General features: G+C 32.7%; 2 protein-coding genes across 7 annotated transcripts in view; one reads left to right on the top strand and one right to left on the bottom strand.

The window, feature by feature from the left end:
• LOC120772878 (V-type proton ATPase subunit C) overlaps positions 1 to 10,904 on the bottom strand; it is a 35,392-nt gene extending 24,488 nt beyond the window's left edge. For 2 of the 6 annotated variants that reach the window (XM_040101720.1, XM_040101723.1), the window contains exon 1: positions 10,640 to 10,901. The gene's annotated coding sequence lies outside the window, so the exon portion shown is untranslated. Of the gene's footprint in view, positions 1 to 2,052; positions 2,351 to 10,639 lie in introns of those variants that run through there. The other 4 variants (XM_040101722.1, XM_040101724.1, XM_040101725.1 and 1 more) reach the window with 4 other exon arrangements.
• Positions 10,905 to 13,915: 3,011 nt separating this feature from the next.
• Positions 13,916 to 20,037, top strand: LOC120771809 (alpha-N-acetylgalactosaminidase). The gene is made up of 9 exons (XM_040100014.1): positions 13,916 to 15,625; positions 17,155 to 17,332; positions 17,407 to 17,676; positions 17,743 to 17,904; positions 17,968 to 18,107; positions 18,223 to 18,333; positions 18,391 to 18,505; positions 18,661 to 18,736; positions 19,835 to 20,037. Exons 1-9 carry the CDS (start codon positions 15,471 to 15,473, stop codon positions 19,867 to 19,869), a joined length of 1,242 nt encoding a protein of 413 aa, XP_039955948.1. The 5' UTR covers positions 13,916 to 15,470; the 3' UTR covers positions 19,870 to 20,037.
• Positions 20,038 to 21,094: the final 1,057 nt, after the last annotated feature.

Genomic DNA, 21,094 nt, shown 5'->3' with positions numbered 1-21,094 from the left:
ATAAGAACAAAAAAAGCTTAAAGAATTTTGTTAAAAAATGTTTAAAAAAATATTTAAAAAAATATAATATTGAAAAAAAAACACATATCAAAAATTTTTGTTGGAGGTATTTAGTAGTTAGGAATATTGAAAAAGTCAAATAAACCAAAAAAAAAGAATTAACAAAATGTAAATTTTTAAATTTTAATAATTCGAAAAAAATTTTAAATATTGAAATTTTGTTTCATAATTTAATTGTGAGTGATATAGCAGTTTGATCATACAATAACATAATGACAACTAAAATATTTTAATGAAAACATTTTAAGAAATATTTTTCAAAATGAAGTTGTCTTCTATTTTTGACCATAAAAATATAGCGAATATTTCCAAAATTCTTACATTCGAAATATATCGCATTTAAAAAGTTTTAAATATTAAAATAGAGCTGCAAATAATTTTTATTTTGTAATCCAAAAAATCTTAATTGAAAGTAATTTTCAATCCCAAATACCGGTTTGAAAAATATATTTTTTATCCCAAATACCGGATTGAAATAATAAAAAAATGTTAATCACAAGTTTATAAATAAATCTCATGTAAAAAGTCTTAAACATTAAAACTAGGGCTGCAAATAATGCATAAAAAATAACTTTTATTTTTCAATCCCAAAAATGTTTAATAAAAATAATTTGATTTTAAAAATATTTTTTTTTATTCCAAGTACGGATTGAAATATAAAAAAATATTACTCTCAAGTTTATAACTAAAATGTAAAAAAAAAATGTTTTTAAATCAGCATTTTTCTAATAGATATTAAAAAATTATTTATTAAAAACTAAAATTATTCAATAAAATTGAAATAGAAACATAAATAAAAATACAAACGAGATAAAAAACCGAAAAAATTCGAAAAAACGTCTTCGGATGCATCGAAGCTGTAATGCCCATCCCAGGCTCATTTTGTACAGTGTAAAAGGGTATAAAAAAGATTTTTATCTTGATTTTGTTCAAGCCAGTTTAAATGACAGATTTGTATATGCTATATTGGTACATCTGAACAATGTATTCAGAGATTATAACGGTGCCTTAGATAATAATATGTGACCTGGTCTACGAAAAGGGGGCTTAGGTGTCAAAAAAAAGGAGAACAATTAATGAGATAACGAGAAACTGACGATTATTTTTAACAACTTTTCCCAGAAAACTAGTTTTCGCACGTTAGCCCCCTTTTCGTATACCAGATCACATATATGTATACCAAATTTCGTGACGATAACTTGTCAACCAAAAAGAATTAGAAACATGGTTAGGTTAGTTTGTATGACAGCTATATAGAATAGTTTTTCGATCTGAACAATTTCTTCGGATATTGCAACAATACCTTAAATAATAACATACGCCAAATTTCGTGAAGATATCTTGTCATATGAAATAGTTTTCCATACAATAATTTGATTTCGAACAGCCAGTTTGTATGGCAGCTATATGCCGTAGTAGTCCAATCTGAACAATTTCTTCGGAGATAGCAGCAAAGCCTTAAATAATAACATATACCAAATTTCGTGAAGCTACCTTTTCAAACAAATAAGTTTTTTATATAAGGACTTGAATTGGATAGGCCAGTATATGTAATAGTTTCTTATTAAAAATATATTCGAATAATAAAAAATCAATAGAAGAAAGTCTAAATAAAGCCTAATCTCAAATAGTTAGGGACTACCGAGTACATCTTATACTATAACTTCTTATAGACTGCGCATTAATACATTTATTGTAAGTACATTTAGGACCAAGCAGCACCAATTATTGAAGAGTGTATAAAACAAATAATATTTTTTCATTTTTGCTTTTAAGCAAACTTGCATATGGCAACATAATAAAAAAAGAAAATTAAGAAAACACTAGTATCTTAAATTAGTAACTACAAACTTTTTTGTAACACTTTCTTCAACTACTGAAAGCCATTCAAATACACACACACGTCTACGGCGCCTCAGCCAGCCTAATAAATAAATGCGTTTGTAGTAAATTATTATTTATTTTTGTGTGAGCCTGCCACACATTACATACACGTCCGCTGATGGCACACAACAATTCAATGCGCGAGTGTATTGAGTGCTTAGCGTGAAAACTTAGCTGGCCTCTTAACATTTTCCACAATAATTAACACTTTCAGCATTGACAATTCTCGCTCGGTTTTGAAACAATTTATATTTGCACGGTTTGGTTTGTGAACTTGTAATTTCGCTCCTAAATTACAAACAATTTGGTAGTTATTATGGCTTCTAAAAATTAAAGAGATGTTGGCTTATTTTTTCATTGAGTATTCAGTATTTATTTCAGTATCACCAACGAAGGTTTCCGTACACGGCGGCGCTCTGTTCGCAACTGAACTCGTCCTGGGATATTTCATTCCCAACAAGCATGCCAGCTATGCCAGGCGGTGCGAGCGAGCGTGTCAGCCAAACCTCAAACGCATAGCCAAGCAATAATGTGTGTTGCTCCAGACTACCGACCCACCCCATGGCAGCATATGGTGTCTTAGTCAGGCGAAAATGGTGATAGATGAAAATATTACATGCATGCACACACACATACATACAGAGGACAGAAGCGAGCGCGGTATGCGCTTGGACATGCTGGCGTCCATTGTTGTCACTTAGTCACACACATAGTCGTGCAGACAGTCTGGCTGACTGCTGGCGGCTTCTTTGTTTTTGTTTTTTTTTTGTTTTTACTTTTTCTATCTTTTGCTGCTCAACACGTCCTTTCGTCACATTTCGGTATTCGGCGTTTGATCCGCTCCACCGCTGCAGCTTTGTAGCATTCAATTGGCGTACAACGGTTGTTTTTCATTTTTTTATTTTTTTGGTATCAAAAATGAGCACAAAATGTCAACAATGCGTACGTTGCTGTCATTTAATTACTGTTGTTGTGGACTGTGTGTGTTGTTGGGAGTTTTTTCTATTGCTGTTGCGATGGCCTTCTCACTGATTGTCTGTGTATGGCCGTGTGTGTGCTTGTGATGTGCAATAAATTGGATTTTTGTGTGAGATAAACAAATGGCGCGTAATGTACAATAATGGTTGGCTGCATTTGTTGCTGTAGTAAAAGGTGGCTCCAATGAACATTTTCATTATTTAAAGTACCGATATTTTCGGAACTTCGAAGGGCATCAATCACGTGTGAATGTGTGTGTATGTGCGCTTACCGTTGCATTTCTTTGTGCGAGGAAGCAAATGTAGGAGTTGAAATTAATTGTTCTTGTGCTTACATGTGTGCTTGTACGTATGTATGTATATGAATTATTTCTCGTAGTTTAAATATTTGTATATGTTGTTTCATTGTTTTAGGGATTATATTGGATAAGGTGAACAATATAAAAAATATTAATAAAAAAATAAAATAAAAATATAAAAAAAATATAAAAAAAATTAATAAAAATATTAAAAGAAAATTTAAAAGTACATTAATTAAAAGTACATTAAAAAAAATGAAAAAGTAAAATTAAAATCTAAAAAGTAAGTTTAAAAAATATAAAAAAATAATCGAAACAAAATTTAATAATATAAAAAAAAAATTAAAAAAGAAACTTAAACTAAAAATAAAAGTAAAAGTAAATTTAAATACAAAGAAAAATTAAAAAGAATATATAAAAATATTAAAAAATAATTAAATTAAAAAAAAAAACATGTATAAAAAATTTAAAAAATACTACATATAACAAAATTAAACCAAAAAATAGAAAAATTTTAACTAAAAGTAAAAGTCAAATAAAATATATATACATACATATATACATACGTACATATTTGAAAAATTACAAACAACAATGTACAAAAAAAACATAAATTAATTAAAAACAAACTATTATTTTTTAATTTAAAAAGAAAACAAAAAAGCACAGAAAAAATTAATTAAAAATATAAAAAGAGCTAAAAAAACTCGAGCTGATTAAAGTAAAATGGAAAAAATAATATATAATTTTTATTATAGATCGGAAGTATAAAAAATTATTAGAAGAAAATTAATGAATTAATTTAAATTGAAATAAAAATATAAAAAAATAATTTATATTATTTATATAATGCCACATATAAAATATATGATAATAAAATAAATAAATTATTTAAAAATAAGTTATTATTAAAAAACAATATTTCTTAAATAGACTTTAACTTAAATACAACAAAACTAAAATGAAATAAAAACTGTAACAAAAAATAAATTAATGAAAAAATTGAAAATTGAAAATGAAACAGAAATTAAAAATTCGAAATTTTATATTTTATGGCAAAATCCGAATTAAAAATTGATAAACAAATTTTTTGGAGCAAATAAAAAAATCATATATGATCTAAATTATGCACTATAATAAAAATTGCTAATTTATGTTAAAATTTTATTAAAACGAAGCTTTTCTGTTAGAAATGTAAACAAAATAGTAGAAAATGTAGTACACAAGCGCGAAATATTTTAAAATTCAAAACTAAAATTTTTAATAAAATTGGGATTAACTTTTTTCGAATGTTATTTAGGACTAAACTTTTTATTTTTGATTTCCAATACCATTTTCCGTTAAAAAAAATCATTTTTAATTTTTCACTTCGGTATTTAGAAGTTTCAAAATTATTTTTAATTAAGAATTTTGGTACTACAAAATAAAAAAATCATAATTAAATGTTAATTTAATTGATTTTGAATGCATTATTTAGGACTAAAATTTTTATTTTTTATTACGATTTTCGGTCAAAAAAAAAATATTTTTAATTTTTTACTCCGGTATATGTGATTAGAAATTTTGCTAATTATTTTTAATAAAGAATTTTGGGACTACAAAATAAAAAAATTATAATTGAATGTTAATTCAGTTGACTTCTTAATACATTATTTGCAACAACGCACGAGTTTCTCGAATTTTTCAACAGTTTTACGGGACCTCTGATTATAAAAGAGACACAGATTTGCTGTTGGAAGCTTCAATTTTAAAGTAATACAAAAGTAAAAATCCTTCAAAGATAAAAACCGGACTACGTCGCCTTTAACTCTTACTTTATATACTTCATCCTCCCCACCACTCGAAGTGTAGAATAATATGTGAAAGAGATACTATTATGCTTAAAATTTTCAGTAAATTTTATTTAGTAAAATGGTTGATCGACATGATTCGCTCCATACTGCATAGACCTTTATTATTTCCGAAATAATTTTCTTTGAGCAAAAAATCAAAATATGCACACTAAAGGATAATTACGCCATCACAATCTCAAATAAAAAATTCCTTTCATAAAACCGCAGACACAAAGAAAAACACTAAATTATACACCATGGAGTCTTTGCCGTATTTGCACACATTTGTAGAGCATGACTAATGCCACCACCGAAAAAACCAACCAAATCAAGCAGCAAAAATAAAAGGCAACAAAACGACAGACTACAAATGAACCTGCATATGTGTGTGCATGCATGTGTGTGTGCAGAATTCGAAGTAAAATTTGACAAAACAAATTGCAGGAGGCGCCACGAACGGAAGTGTGCCACTCACACCACACGAAACGCGCAATTGCCACGCGTTATAAATGCAATCAGCGATAGTCAGGATATAAACGTGCCTGCATGCACAGTGCAGCGGAACGAGTGTACACACATGCAAGCATTTATTATAGAAGTATGCAAATACAAATACAAGGAACTGTCAGACAAGTAGTCAGCATGGTAACGAATCACAATGAGCAACCTTGTAAAGTTCAGTAATACTTTTCGGACGCGTGGCAAGGCGAACGAACGACAACAACAACGAATGAGCGCACAAATTATATTATGACTAGGCGAACGACAGGGCGTATGAGTAACGCAAACGTGGTGCTTTCATGCATATCTTTGTATATTCATAAACGGTATGTAAGTATAAGCGTATACTTTTGTGGCACACATTACTTAAATATATTACTCATTCCCTAGTGGTAATGCTATTTTTAGCATACTCACGACAGCCACTTCCCTTCCATTGGCTTCCGCAATGAATAGGTATGTGGTCAAGTGAAGGGCTACTCACAGAGCGAATGCCATGCACAGGACAATGTGGCACCGCAGCTCTATTGTTTCTCACCTGCACAGCAGACAATTCACTATTGTATACAAAGCCTTATATGCAGACACAAGTTCGTACATACTTTTACATACATATATTAATGTGACGAAGTGCAGCTAATGGCTTGGCGGCGTCGCTCGGCTGGCGACCAAGCGTATGAATCAAACATCGACACACATCGACAATCTCAAAACGTTTCCTGCCAGTATCCACCGCGGCGTAGAGCGCAAAGGTCAAGGCGACCGAAATCGTCGAAGCGCTAAGTGAACACCGAAAATAGTAACGAAGTGTTTTGCAGGAAACAACAACAACAAAACAAGACACCACAAAAAATAAGAAACAAAAACAACAATAGTTGAAAAATAAAACGGGAAAAAATATAAACAACTCCAAAGCATGCTGGCGCCAACGAGACTAAGTGCAGCGCACCAACGACGCCTGAACCGTGGGTGGGTGGGTGTTAGCCGAGTTCGGTGGTTAACTGCTACTTGCTGCCGTCCGCCGTATGGCGCGTAGTCGCGGTAAGCTATTGGAAAGTAAATATGATTAGGGAAAGGCAGCATTATTCGAAAGGGAAAACGGCAAATGTGCGCGTCGTCATCGTCGTCACGGCGCAAATTTACGCAAACGAAACAACAACAACAAATAGTGTGACTGCGCTAACCTCGAATGTGCGGCGACATAGCGGTGTGTGATGCGGTTATTTGGCTAGGTGGCTGGCTAGCTGGCGTCGTCAATGCTGACGAATGCGCCGATAATGACGGTAATGCCAAAAGATTCATAGCCGTGGGGGTGAATACTAAGCAAGCAGCGAGCAGCGCGATAGAGATAGAGAGGAAGCAAGCAGCCGTGAAACAACGAAGTTCCGCGTACACTGTTTTTGCTGTTGTTGCCGCTACATCCCCATATTGTGGTGGCAATAGCAAAGTTTGTTGGCACCGCACACATGCACATACATATATACACACACAAATACATACATACATATATACACACAAATGCATAGTATATACACATTCGTAAGTATTTTAATACAATTGGCGTGCTGCACACATACATACATATACATATATACAACTGCTCACAGTGGCGTGCATTGCAATAACGCGCGTTTAACGTTTGCTTTTCTGTGGGGTAGTTTACTGTACACCCCAATTGCTGACTCAACGACTCAACGGGTGTGCTGCTCGCTAATTAATTAATAATAATGTTCCTATTGAATGCCATTCGAGCATTTTATATGGTTTTATGTCTCTACCAGTTCCCTGCTCAACACTGTCACCTGTTTTGGGTGGCACGCCATATGTCTGTCGGTGAAAATAACAATAACAAATGTATGTCGTATACCCTGAACAATGAATACTAAATTTGCCACGAAATGTGTAACACCCAGAAGGGAGCCTATTAAATTGAATATAAATGATCAGCTTGGCGAGCTGAGTCAACTGTCGGTGTATTGCTCAGTTTTTGAGATATCGTTCTAAAATTTTGCATACGTCCTTTTTTACCACCAAGACATTTCGCTATCGTACAAACTTTAGTGGATTTAAGTCCTTGTATAGACAACTGTTTTATTTGACAAGATATCTTCTCGAAATTCGGCGCCGATTATTGTCCTAGGTAGAGCCACAATATCTGAATTGACCAATCAAAATCAAGCTCTTGTATGGAAAACTTTTTTATTTGAGAACATACATATCTTCATGAAATTTGTCCAAGGCTACAAAGTCCGAGCAAAATCTTTAGGTGGAAATACGAACAACCTGACCGATGAAAATAAATTTTTTGTATGACATTTTTTTTATTTGTGAAGGGTATAATATATGTATATGTTCGGTGTAACAGAAATTAAGGTTTCATTCTGTTTTTTTAAGTGTTTTTTAAATTAATAGTGAACACAAGCGAAAGTAGAGTTGAAAGTTTAAAACTTTCTACCATTACAGTACGTATTTTAGACATTTGTATGTATGTATATGTAATATATGTATATAGAGTATGTATTTATATACAAATGTGTTCTATTAAATGTGTTCTAAAATACCCATTTCTGGTCAGCCTGACCATTCGGCGATTATGTGCGCGCTTTATAGAAAATATATCAAGTGAATAAAAGCACATGTTGACCTGATGGAAGATATACGTACATATGTAGGTACATATTAGAGTAAGCAGCCACACTTTTACCTTTTCATGGTCACTATACAGTATTTTATTGTTTTTGTAAATAAATATAGACAAAACCACAAGTGCCTGTCAGTTATTGACTAAAAAATTATTTATTCACTTATATTACAGTATTGTAGTAAGAAATTACTACTAACTTGTTCACATACACACAAACTGGTCTACATATGAAGGTGTCCCTAATGAAGTTTTCTTTCGTTGTAAGTACATACGTGAAGTAATTCATTGAGTGTCTACAATTTTTATCGTTAGTGAAGTAACAATTTTCTGCTATAACAAATTATACACACATAAACACACACACACACACAAAGCGTGACAACTATTGAGAAATGTAGTATAATTACCGGCTATCAGCGCAGTATATCAATAAAAATGCTAATGTTTACAATCACAAAAGGACATTGTTTCCTAGATGTCAATATGGCTTTTAAACGCTGTGGGATGTGGCACAAATCAGACGTTGTGCGGTGCGCAGTTATTATTTATATACTAACACATATGCATACTTGAAGGACATAGTTTTTTTAATTAAATACGAGATGTCAGTCTGAAGCGAGTGTGGTGATTAGGCAAGATAAAAAAGAGGAATTAATAAAGCATTTTTCCTCGTGCCACAGGAGCCTTGGAGAGAGAGCATTGTATAAAAAATAATAGCATATAATAATGGATTTAAAGAATATATATTTACTTTCGGTAAACAAATTAGGATAACAGTAATAACAAAACAATTTTGTTAAAAAAAATGATTTTATAAACCAGGAACAAACAAATATCTGCTTAGTCATAACCACTAATTACAACTAGGAAATTACTTTAAAACTGTCCTGTATGAATACATTTTTTAAGACTTAGTATTCAAACAAAAAGAAAAATTGTGTTATGTAAGCGGTTGCCACCATGACAGTTATAATAACGCAAGCAATTCCAACAAAACGTCTACCCTAATTACAAACACGCAATCACATGCCAGGCGCGAGCACATAAAATTAAATAAAAAATTATAACAAGGATATATTATTATAAATTAGGTACAAATGTACATATATGTTTGTACATATGAAATCATGTAAACACTTAGATTTATTCATAAATTGTCATTACAAGACCAGATAATGTTGCTTGTACAATTATAGAAATTGTTTGTTTGATTTTAGGCGCGACCACTTTTTGGTCATTGCCGGACATGTCATGAGGACGGTATAAAACCCGGCATACACGCTGTGGTATGATGTTGCGTGCCGGCTTTTTGTTATTTTCACTTTACACGAAACCTTCCTTAATTATAAAAAGAACAAAACAAAAACTGTGCGTTAAGTTGGAAAATGAGGCAGGTCAAATGTGTGTCAATGCCACGCGTTTCCGGTGCATGGGAAATTCGCAAATTGCGCCGACTGTCTAAATTCGTGTGTCCTGAGCTGCACCTTACAAGTTGGATATATTTTCGTAAGGCGCAGAGCTGTTGCGGATTAAACATGAAATGATGTCACAACTCACTTCTCCAACTGACAGAACATTTTTATCATAACAGGCACGTGAGTTAATTACAACCACAGTCATAAAGGAAATAAGTTTTAAAACAATTATGAATCAATTCTAAATTGTCATTAAGTTAGAAAAAGCAATTGTTCGAATTCAAATTTAGTTAGTACATATTACTACTCTATTTTGTACTAGGTGCAAATCAAAAAACAAAAATCAAATAAGAAATTAGAAATTTATAAGTTGGTCAAATTGGGGTGGAAGGCCGAAAATGTAACCAAAACAAATACAAGGAGAATACACCACAGTTGCTATAAGACTTTTTGACATTTCATAGCAGCGCTGCGCTTGGAAATGCCAAATCCACCATAGCAGCGCGATGTGGTGTCAGCTGTTAGATGACAGTCACATGACAGCTTTGGATCGATAAATTTTTCGCTCACGGGTTCGCACAATCATGAAAATTCACTTTTTTAAACGCTTTTTAAGCCAACTATGCAATATGTTTGTCTATTTCTGTGCAAAAAATGCATTTAGCAGACATTTACAGTCGAACTGTACACCTTAAAATCATCCAAAAGCACTTTTAGTGGACGCACACATGATCCTGCCTGCTTTTATACAAGCTTTATAAGACCACCCAAAAGTCATGTTTTAACCTTCAATACAATGTCGCATATGCATTCATACACTTTATCCGATTGGCAATACACATTACTACATAATTACGCCTTGATTGCGCTATTAAACTGTACAACCATGAATTTATACACGATTCTCGAGTAGCCCACCAAAAGGCAAGACCACGAATATAAGCTATTCCACAAAACATTTGTTGCTCCCCTCCATATTTCCATTCCACACTCACACACTCATCTGACTTTGGCACGGGGCACTTACATTTTTTTCGTGTTTCTTTTTATGCGAAGCTGCGAAACCACACTTTAACTGCAACGGAATTTTGCAAAACTAGCCGAAAATTTGTGCGATTCGATGGTGCAAAGAATTTGCAATTGCGTTGGAAACTTTTCACTTACAATTTTCTATTGCCCAAAAATCAATCGACAGCGAACGACGACGGCAACTACACGACGGCCACAGCGACGGCGAGAAGACAGACTGTGAAGAAACTCAACACAACGAATATGCGATTAAAACGGAATTAGAGCGAGCGTAAAAGGGAATACGAAAAAATTCACGTGATAACATTCATTAGGGAAATTTCGTTCATGATTTGACAGTTAACAGTTTGGTGTGCACTGTAGTTGAAGGTTTGAAAACTAGGCACGTTATTGGCGCCAAGGCAGTAAAAGGAAATGTAATGTGACATATAAAAATTAAAAAGGCAACGGATACACAAAGGGAATGCTTTTAAAAACTTCACTAAACGAAAAATAGTGCGTAAATCTATTAAAGCATTTATTTTGAAATACACAGCAGAAGTGTTGGCTACTGAAGTTTGACTAATTATGCTCACCGAACTTTTCATATCAATCAGCGACCTGAGGAATCTCTTTCAAAATCGTTAAGATTTCTTAATTGAATTTTAAAGTTAAGCGATAAAAGCTAATTCGCGAATACTGCTTTTACTATTACATAGAATTTTCAGGATTGATTGATGTATGTACAAAAATATGTTTGCCCCTCCGGCAAAAAAAATGTTGTATTTACATAAGTTTTCTACATAATATATTATACAATCGTTTTTTATAGTTTTTAGAAAAATGCAATTTAAGAATTTCCATATGAAAACATTCAGCAACACTATTTGGCGAATAATATGAATGCTATTGTAATGTAAATAAATGTATAATTGTTAAACTGACGGGTATCATTGCTTGCAGTGTCGTGAGTACGATTATATCAACACATGGACGCCCCGCCCCACTCCTTTTATGTTCGATATAAATATTTTTATCTTGTCTTTAGTTATGTGAGACCGACTGCCATGATGTGGAAATACTATTACGGTAAACGGTTGGTTGAAATATCGCAATTCAAATTACGCTGTAAGCACTATACATACATATGTACACAAGTATACATAACCTCAATGTGGGACATTAATTTTCCATTTGCTCCTATATATGAGCATAAGTATAGATGTGTGTATTATCGTCATTGCGTCAAGAATTCGATCGCCTTGTAAATGCAGCGGCAACATAAAAGCCAAATACTTCTGTAATAGATTGCAAACAGCAAATATTGCAAATATATAGCGCACGCAAATAAACATAAAGCTTGATCAGCAGTTATTGAATGCAGTTAACTAGCGTGCTTGTTTACTGTGATGTGCAGAATGAAATATACATTTGTATTTATATATTTGTCAAAAGTGTATTATACAATTGTTATTATTATATTATCGTTATTCATGTTTTTAATGTTGTTTTTATAAGCATAATAACAACTAAATGCCAGTTAAAATTGTTAAAATAATAATTATTATTACATATTAATATATTATTATAACATTATATCTACATATGTATGTATATCTGTGTTTAAACGTTGGGTACCTATTCACCCAATAGGGATGTATTGTTATTCTCAACTATTTTCTTTGTAAAAACAAAATAAGCTTATAGTGTTGTTTTAAGTTAATTGTAAATTTCTTTTAGAGTTGAAACCGCATAAATCTTATCTTTCTAAATATAATTATACGTAAGTCTATATTTTTGATTTCGCTTATGCAATTTTAAATATTTTGTAAAAATATTATTTATTTTACATTTTCTTCATTTATTGTTTTTATTCGTAAATAAACTACAGTCAAATATCTCTAATACGAACTTTTGTACAACAAAGTTTTCTTTATAAGGAACTATTTTCGAAAACATTGCAATTTTATTAAATTTTTAATAAGTTTTGCTCTCCTCATAAGGAATTTCTTTAAGCATATTTTTCTGCGATACCTCACTTAATTGAAATCTCTTCTTTCTAATGATAAAATATATGTATCTACATACATATGTACATTACTATGGCAAGTTTTCTCAGAGCATGCAAAAACGACTAACTACTACCACCACACCACCGACCACTAAACGATTCAAAGTTGATTTTTTATTTACCTAGTTATCTTACTTAATAGATTACCAGAATAGACCCCGACATACATACATACATATATGTACATATCTAATCCTGCGTGCAATGAGTCTCCGTCGAAATCGCACGTTTCTTGGGCCTACCGATGAATGACGTCGAGTTGAGGTCATGTGAAAGAAGTGTTAACAGCACAAAGTTGTATATCTTTTTATTACCTGCAAGTTTGCCCTATAACCTCTTTTTCAATAGGACTTGTAGTTTTGCCGGAAATAGAGATAAGCCATATTTCCCCTAATAAATTCATAACTCTCTTACATTTTGCTATTTTATATTTCTTTCCCATGGATTTCATCGTAATACAACTTTTTTCACTTTTTACTATTTTCAAAGGCGCGAAGTTTATTTTTCTCGCCTTGAGATTCTCTATATGGAAGCTTGATTGTAGCTTCTTACATTAAAATAATAAGCATAGAACTCTTTATCGCTTAAACAGCAATACGGACGTACTTTCAGCTTATTGGCGTTTAATTCAAACAACTTAATTCATTGAAAGCGCATCACGTTAGTTAAATCGTTTTAAATGGATTTGTTAAACTGTCACTTTGCGAATTGCCAGACAAACCGCAAGCTGTCAGTGGCATACCTGCAATATTTACAACTTTACGGATAGATGATAAACATACACGTATACTCGTTCTTACAAATACATTTACTTCGATGCAAACTTACATATGTATGTATGTATGTATGTACATATGGCTGCACAACTGTAAGATTATATCCATTTGCCCTTCTTTATTTATATTCTTTACGTCAAAATAAAGGCATGTTTCAGTTACCGTTAACTAAATTAAAATGCAAATTTAACGATTTTGTCCATCAACACTCGTAAAACCAGTATAACCTGACAGATCAGCAATGGTGATCATCGTGCAGTTACAAAAAACACAAAAACAATTGTAAAAACAGCAACAAAAATGCAAAAATAAAAACAAAAAGGCAAAAAATGCCACAAACATTGAAGCGAAAACGCAAGCGAGCGAGCTGAAAACAAACAATTCCCATTGCAGCGCACCAGTTACTGCTGACGGTATGGCACCGCGTTTCCTCGGCCAGTCGTCGAACGGATAGGGGGTCTAAGCACTTCATTTCGCTAACGCTGCGGGTACACATTTGCATTTGGATTTGCGATAAGTTTTCGTTTTCGTTTCGGAGCTGACGAAAGTGCGGGTGCCAGCGGAGTCACACATTCCATTCAAATGCCACAAATATAAATTGTTGGTAAAATTAAAAGAAAAATACCAAAAAAATAAATAAACGTAATTGCCACACGAAAACAGGCTAGTTGCAATGGCCAAAAAGTGCAATAAAAATAGCCAACAATAACAACAAGCAAGCACAAGCCGCAGCAACGGCAGCAAATGTTGCAATATATTATACGTACATAGTAAATGTATGTATGTAAGTGTACTTAAACACCTACATACATGCAACTTTGTGATTATTTATTGACAAAGCGGCTGCCGACCCTCAAAAAGCAGCAAAGTCATTTGGATAATCGGCGACTTAGCCCTAAACTGGAGGCGCGGACCGACCCTCAGCAAAGCGACTTCAAACAAAGCTAAGCTTAAGCTACATACATATGCATACATAAATACTTGCATAGTATACATATGTACGTGTGTCTATATGTAAGCACATTTGCTTATCATTTATCGCAGCGCGGATATCCCGGCTTGAGCGTGCTGCGTTCACTTTTTTTAGTATTCATGACTTTCGCATTTCGTCTACGCCTGCTGCGGACTCCCAACGCTATCGTTCGAGTGCTCAATTGAAGAACAATTTTTGTGCATATGTAAATATATTTACACATAAAGTGCCTGCCACACATCGAAATACATACATACAAACAATTTTTAATTGAAACAAGTGGAGGAGCACTTTAAAAAACGCCACAAAATCAGCAAATTAGTAAAAGCGACGACGACAATCGCACGAAACTAAACAAAAAATTACAAAAAACGGACGAAAGGCGGAGGCGAACAAGTGGCGCACAAGAGCAGCATAACGTTGAACTTCAAGTCGGAATCTCAACTTAAACTGATAAGACTGACGACTGCGCCGCTCACATTTGACGAGTAGCTGTTTAACGACTGCCGCCGTCGCGTACACATTGAGTGGCTATACTTTGTTGTTGTTGCGCACTATACTTGTTGTTGGTACTTTCGTGTGTAGCTGCCGCCGGCACCAACGCCGCCTGCGTTTTTGTTTTTTAGTACGCCATTAGAATTGGAGCGCAGCTCTTGTGTCTCCGATATTTGTGCGCGCAGTTAGTTAGGCTGGTAATAGGGCCACTTCAACGCCACATCGCCACTGCCACCACCTATTGGGTAGCAAAAAAAAATAACAAAAAAAAGTTGAGAAAAACAACAACAAAAGACCAGAACCCCCACTTATCTAGTAATTGAAAAGCATATATAAATCGCTTACGCCCATCAACAGGAGTCATCATTAATTGTTCACCGCTTACAAAGTGCAAGTGGACTGCGCACGAAGGCGGCGCAAAAGTCAGGAGTTGCGCGACATAATTAGAAACGAAAGTAAAAGTGTGAAACGCAGGCAGTGTAAAGCCCCTGCTAGTGTATTTTTTGTGCTTCCGATTCAATAAAGGTTCGGCATAATGTTCTACAACATCCTTTTGCTGTTGCTGGTGTCTTATCAAGCCGCTGTGGCGTTGGAGAATGGCTTGGCGAGGACACCGCCCATGGGTTGGATGCATTGGGAGCGCTTCCGCTGCATTACCGATTGTCAAAAATATCCGAATGAGTGCATAAGGTGTGTATAAGTGTGTGTAAGCGCGCTCGTGTGTGTGTTTGTATGTGTGTGTCTGTGCTAGATGCGCTGGAAAGCTTTGCTTCAATCCAAGTTCAGTGCAAACAAATTGCTCTACTGGTTATTGAACTTTAGAGCAATCAAAATATGAAATTATTTTTGCACAAAAAGCATAACAGTGCTATAAACAAGTTTTCGGTTTTTGGTTTTGGCTGAAGCGCTTGCAATAAATTTAGTCAGCAGTTTTAAGGAAAAAATAGAGAACCTAAATACTTGTCGATTGATTAGCATAAAGTGGTGTTCAAAATATGTGAATATATATTTTATTTATAAAAGTGAGGTGGTCCTATCCGATTAATTTGCTTGGAGAATGTAGAGTTGGTTTTGGAAATAATCCGTGTCAAATTTCGTGGAGGTATCTCGTCCGATACAAAGTTTTCCATACAAGGACTTGCTTTTGGTCGTTCAGTTTGTTATGCTATAGTGATCCGATCCGAATAATTTCTTCTGAGATTATATAGCTTTCTTGGATAATACCCCATGCCAAATTTAGTGGAGATATATTGCCAACTAAAAAAGTTTTCCATATAAGGGAGGTATTGGTTTTGGTCGGTCAATTTGTATGGCAGCTGTAGGCTATAGTGGTCTCATCTGGTCAATATATTCGGAGATTATAGCGTTGTCTTGGAAAATATTGTATGCCAAATGTAGAGACCCAGTCTGAAAAATATGGTCGGAGATCGTAGAGTTCACTTAGATAATAATCCATGCCCAATTTGGTGAAGATATCTTGTCAACAAAAAAAAATTTTCAATACAACGACTTAAGTTTGATCGTTCAGTTAGTATGGCAGCTATATGTTATAGTCTTTCGATATCGACGGTTCTGACAAATGATCAGCTTGTTAGGAAGAAAAGGACGTATGCAAAGTTTCAAATCGATATTTCCAAAACTGAGGGAGTAGTCAAGCTCAGTGCACAACCCAAACGAGGTGATGTTTCGCCTTCTCTTTTAAGCTTGGCTTCAAACGGATGCTTCTTGGCTAGCCATAGGATACTTGGTGTAAGACAGGAAGTCGGGAGCTGCTTGAGCCATATGTAAAAGAATCGTTTGTGGCCACTCGCAATGGCGTGAACGTCTACATATTACCCCATCCCCCGAAGAAAGAAGAAGAACTTTTAAAAGTCATTAGTATACTAATTTACGTACCGATTACAGCTATTTTCGGTACCAGTTTACCAAGTACAAACTTTTCCAAATTATTTTTTCTTTTTCTGGTATTTATTATGAGGATAAATACGGCAATAAACCTCAAACTGTCTTTCTAAAAGAAGTAGATGGCCATAGCCCAATTTTCCCTTTATTAAGCTGTACTTAGAGTTCGGCTTGAAAATATGAGAAAGTTAGCTAGAAAAGTGAAAAGCTGTGGGAAATTTGAAATCAGATGAATAATATTTTGTAAGCCGTTCAAATGTTTTTTTTTTTATTTTATCAATTCTACCATTTACCCTCTGGACCCTTCTCGTTTACAGTGAGAACCTTTTCAAACGCACCACCGATTTATTGGTGTCGGAAGGTTACGCCGCTGCTGGCTATGAGTACGTCATCATTGACGATTGCTGGTTGGAGAAGAATCGCGATAACGCCACAAATAAGTTGGTAGAAGACAGATATCGTTTCCCCAGCGGACTCAATCACTTGGCTGACTATGTAAGTTCGACCAACGCCACAAAGATCTCATATAATATTGACAAAATAAGATTTTAATACACGCTGTCGCTTAGATTCACGAGGCCGGCTTGAAATTCGGTTTGTATCAGGATTATGGCACACACACCTGCGCCGGCTATCCAGGTGTGATCAATCACATGGAGCTCGATGCACAGACCTTCGCCGAATGGGATGTGGATTATGTGAAGTTGGATGGTTGCTATGCTGATACGACCACAATGGATGCGGGTTACCCTGAATTCGGACGTCTGCTCAACCAAACTGGACGCCCGATGGTGTACTCGTGCAGTTGGCCAGTCTATCAAGAATATGAAGGCAAAATCGTAAGTTAATGTGGCGTAATCTGTTCTTTATTATTACTTTATAACATTAATTTTGTCTCACTTAAGCCCGACTATGAGGCGCTCAAGCAGCATTGCAATTTGTGGCGTAATTATGACGACATTGATGACTCCTTTGAGTCGGTGGCCAAGATTATGGATTACTTCTCGAAAAATCAGGATCGCATACAGCCTCATGGTGGACCCGGCCATTGGAACGATCCCGATATGGTGTGTAGTTTTGATATATTGCCTGGGTGTTATTCTTAAACAAAGATATTTTCTGTTTTACAGTTAATTCTCGGCAATTTCGGCTTGAGCTACGATCAGAGCAAATTGCAAATGGCTGTGTGGGCCATTTTGGCTGCGCCATTGATCATGTCAAACGATTTAGCTACCGTACGTCCCGAAATTAAAGCGATCTTGCAAAATCGGTGAGCTGAAATATTTTTTTTTGGCATTTTGGTTCATCTTAATTTATTTTTTTTTACATCATTTTAATTTTTTTTTTGTTTAATTTTGAAATAAATTATTTATTCTTTTGTGAAGTGAAATCATCGCTGTGAATCAGGATCCTTTGGGTATTCAAGGTCGTCGTGTGCTCATACAAAAGAATGTCGAAGTCTGGACGCGTCCAATTACACCAAGGAATTCCGCTGGGTAAGGTTTTATATTTAATTTGTTTTCCAATATATATTTTTTTTAATTTTTGTGCAGCGAATATTCTTATGCTGTGGCTTTCGTGAACCGCCGCACCGATGGCGCTCCTTATCCGATTAGCTTCAACTTAAAAGAGATGGGCTTGGACAGCCTGCGCGGCTACGACGTAGTTGTGAGTATAACTTTTAATTGCAAAAAAATTAAATATTTATTTTGAACTTTATGAACATGCATACATACTATGTATGTGTTTAAAGTAGTTTTAAAAATTTATTAATTCATTAAGCCAAAAAATATTACTTTTCATAACTGTTATAATATTTTCAGAATCTCTTTGAAAAATCACAAAAATTAGGCGTGATCAAGCAAACGCATATATTCAACACGCGTATCATTCCAAACGGTAAATATATGAAAAAAATATTTCTATTATTTTTAACACTTTTTTATTTATTTTTAAAGAAAAGTTTTTATAATTTGTTATATAGCATATAAAACTAATGTGAAAATTTAATATTTTTAATTTTCATATAATGTTGTATTTAAATTTAAAAAAATTTTCTTTAACAAACAAATTCAAAATAGTTTTTGGAATAATTTTAAATATTTTTTTAAACCAAATTCTTTTGAATTTCATTTTTCTTAACAATATATTTAAAACAAGTTTTAGAACAAATTATTATAATTTTTTTGACTTTTTTTTCTCAAAATAGTTTTTTGAATAATTTTAAATATTTTTTTAAATAAACAAAATATTTGAATTGAATTTTTTAAGTTTTATTTTAACAAAAATTCAAAACAATTTTTAGAACAATTACAAACATATTTTTATTAGTTTTTTAATAGTTTTTGGAATAAATTTAAGTACTTTTTTAAGCTAAATATCTTTAAATTTCATATTTTTAACAAAAAATTCAAAACAATTTTTAGAACAATTACAATTTATTTTTTTTTACTCTTTTCTATAATAGTTTTTAAAATAACTTTAAATATTTTTGTTATTATTGTATTTTAATATTTCAATCCAATTCAAAAAAAAATTTAGAATAATTACAAATTATTTAATTATTTTTTTTACTTTTTTGAATAGTTCTTAGAAAAATTTTAAATATATTTAAAACAAAATATTTTAATATTTAATTTTTTTTAAATTTTCTTTAAAAAAAATTTGAAACAATTTTTAGAATATTAAATTATAATTAAATTAATATTTTTTTATTTTTTCTAAATTATTTTTAAAATAATTTTAAATAACTTTTAAAGAAAATATTTTAAAAATTTATTTTTTTTATTATCTTTAACAAAAATTTCAAAACACTTTTTGGAATAATTGCAAATTATTTGTTTTTTGTACTTTTTTCTTCAAAATAGTTTAGGGAATAATTTAAATATTTTTTTAACAAAATATTTTAAAAATTAGTTTTTTTTAATTTTCTTTAACAAAAAATGCAAAACAACTTTTAGAATAATTTAAAATTGTTTTTAACTTTTTCCATTTCAGGCGTCAACTTTTTCAAATTCACAGTATTGAATTAAGAAGCCTGCTCCACAAATCTATATATTTGTTAATGCGTGTTCTTTTGACAGTAGAGTATTTGTACTATTTTAAAGACTAAACACTGTTGAAGACTAGACACAGTTACAAATTGCTTTACTAAATATATAATAAAAATAAATATGTATACTTAAATTAACAGTTTCTAATTTAATTTTTATTTTTTAACATTTGTTTTACATTTCAGCGACCAAATATCTAAATGTTTAATTTATTCCTAGTTGTCCCTATTAATTCGCCATCACTGTAAATACATTTTTTGCGTATATAACTACATATGTATGTATATATTATAATTAAATAAAGAAAACTTTTGATGCGATAATCAGTGTGTGCAACGAATCATCTTCACGCTTTTCAACTTAATTTGAATCACAATCAACTTTTCTTGAAAAACATTCTTAAATTAATTGTAAACAGACTTACGCTTTCAAACGGCGATTCGTCAAGTTTTTAATCGCATTAGACGCTATATTTGTATACATACTTACATATATACATACTTACTGGAATGAAACCTCCAATTAGTTACGAAAAATATCAAAGAGTAGGGTTTCGCCACTAAAATTGCACTGGTGATTTTATAAGAATTTTTTGGAAAATTGGTTCTGAAAGGGAGCGCATCGTTATTTTATCAATTAAAATGCTGAGGATCAACTAAATCCAAATAAAAAGTATTCCAGAAAAAAATATGTATACACATATATAACTAGTTAGTTATGTGACCGTCTTAATAAATCTGATAATAATCAATAACTCCGTTTAGAAATAACTCAGTCGCATACTAGTTCAAAACAGCCACTAGCCGATTTTACTGCTGGGTATATACATACATATGTACATGTATGTAGGTATGAATGTATGTTATAAGTCAATATGTTTGCTTTTGGTTATTTATTTCAACAAGCTCGCAATTGTTTAAATTTATATTGGAAGTTTGATTGATAAAATATAAACAAAAGTGATGAGAGTATTGCAAAATTGCAAAAATATATAAACAATTGCAAATTCACCCATACATTACAGCGGGTCGATTTACAGGGAGCCAAAAAACAAAACAATTGAGTTGCAGGAAATGTCTTACGGATCGTTTTGAATAACTTTTTTAAGTGACTATAGGTCTTAAAGCAGTTTCAGCGACTTTTTAGAGCGAAAGGTTTGTTCATCAGTTGTTGAGATATCCGAATGAAATTTAATACGTAGGTG

This window comes from Bactrocera tryoni, chromosome 3 (genome assembly GCF_016617805.1).
Source record: "Bactrocera tryoni isolate S06 chromosome 3, CSIRO_BtryS06_freeze2, whole genome shotgun sequence".
NCBI lineage: Eukaryota > Metazoa > Arthropoda > Insecta > Diptera > Tephritidae > Bactrocera > Bactrocera tryoni.
The sequence above is the reverse complement of the archived record's forward strand: the minus strand, read 5'-3'. Positions and strand labels throughout refer to the sequence as shown.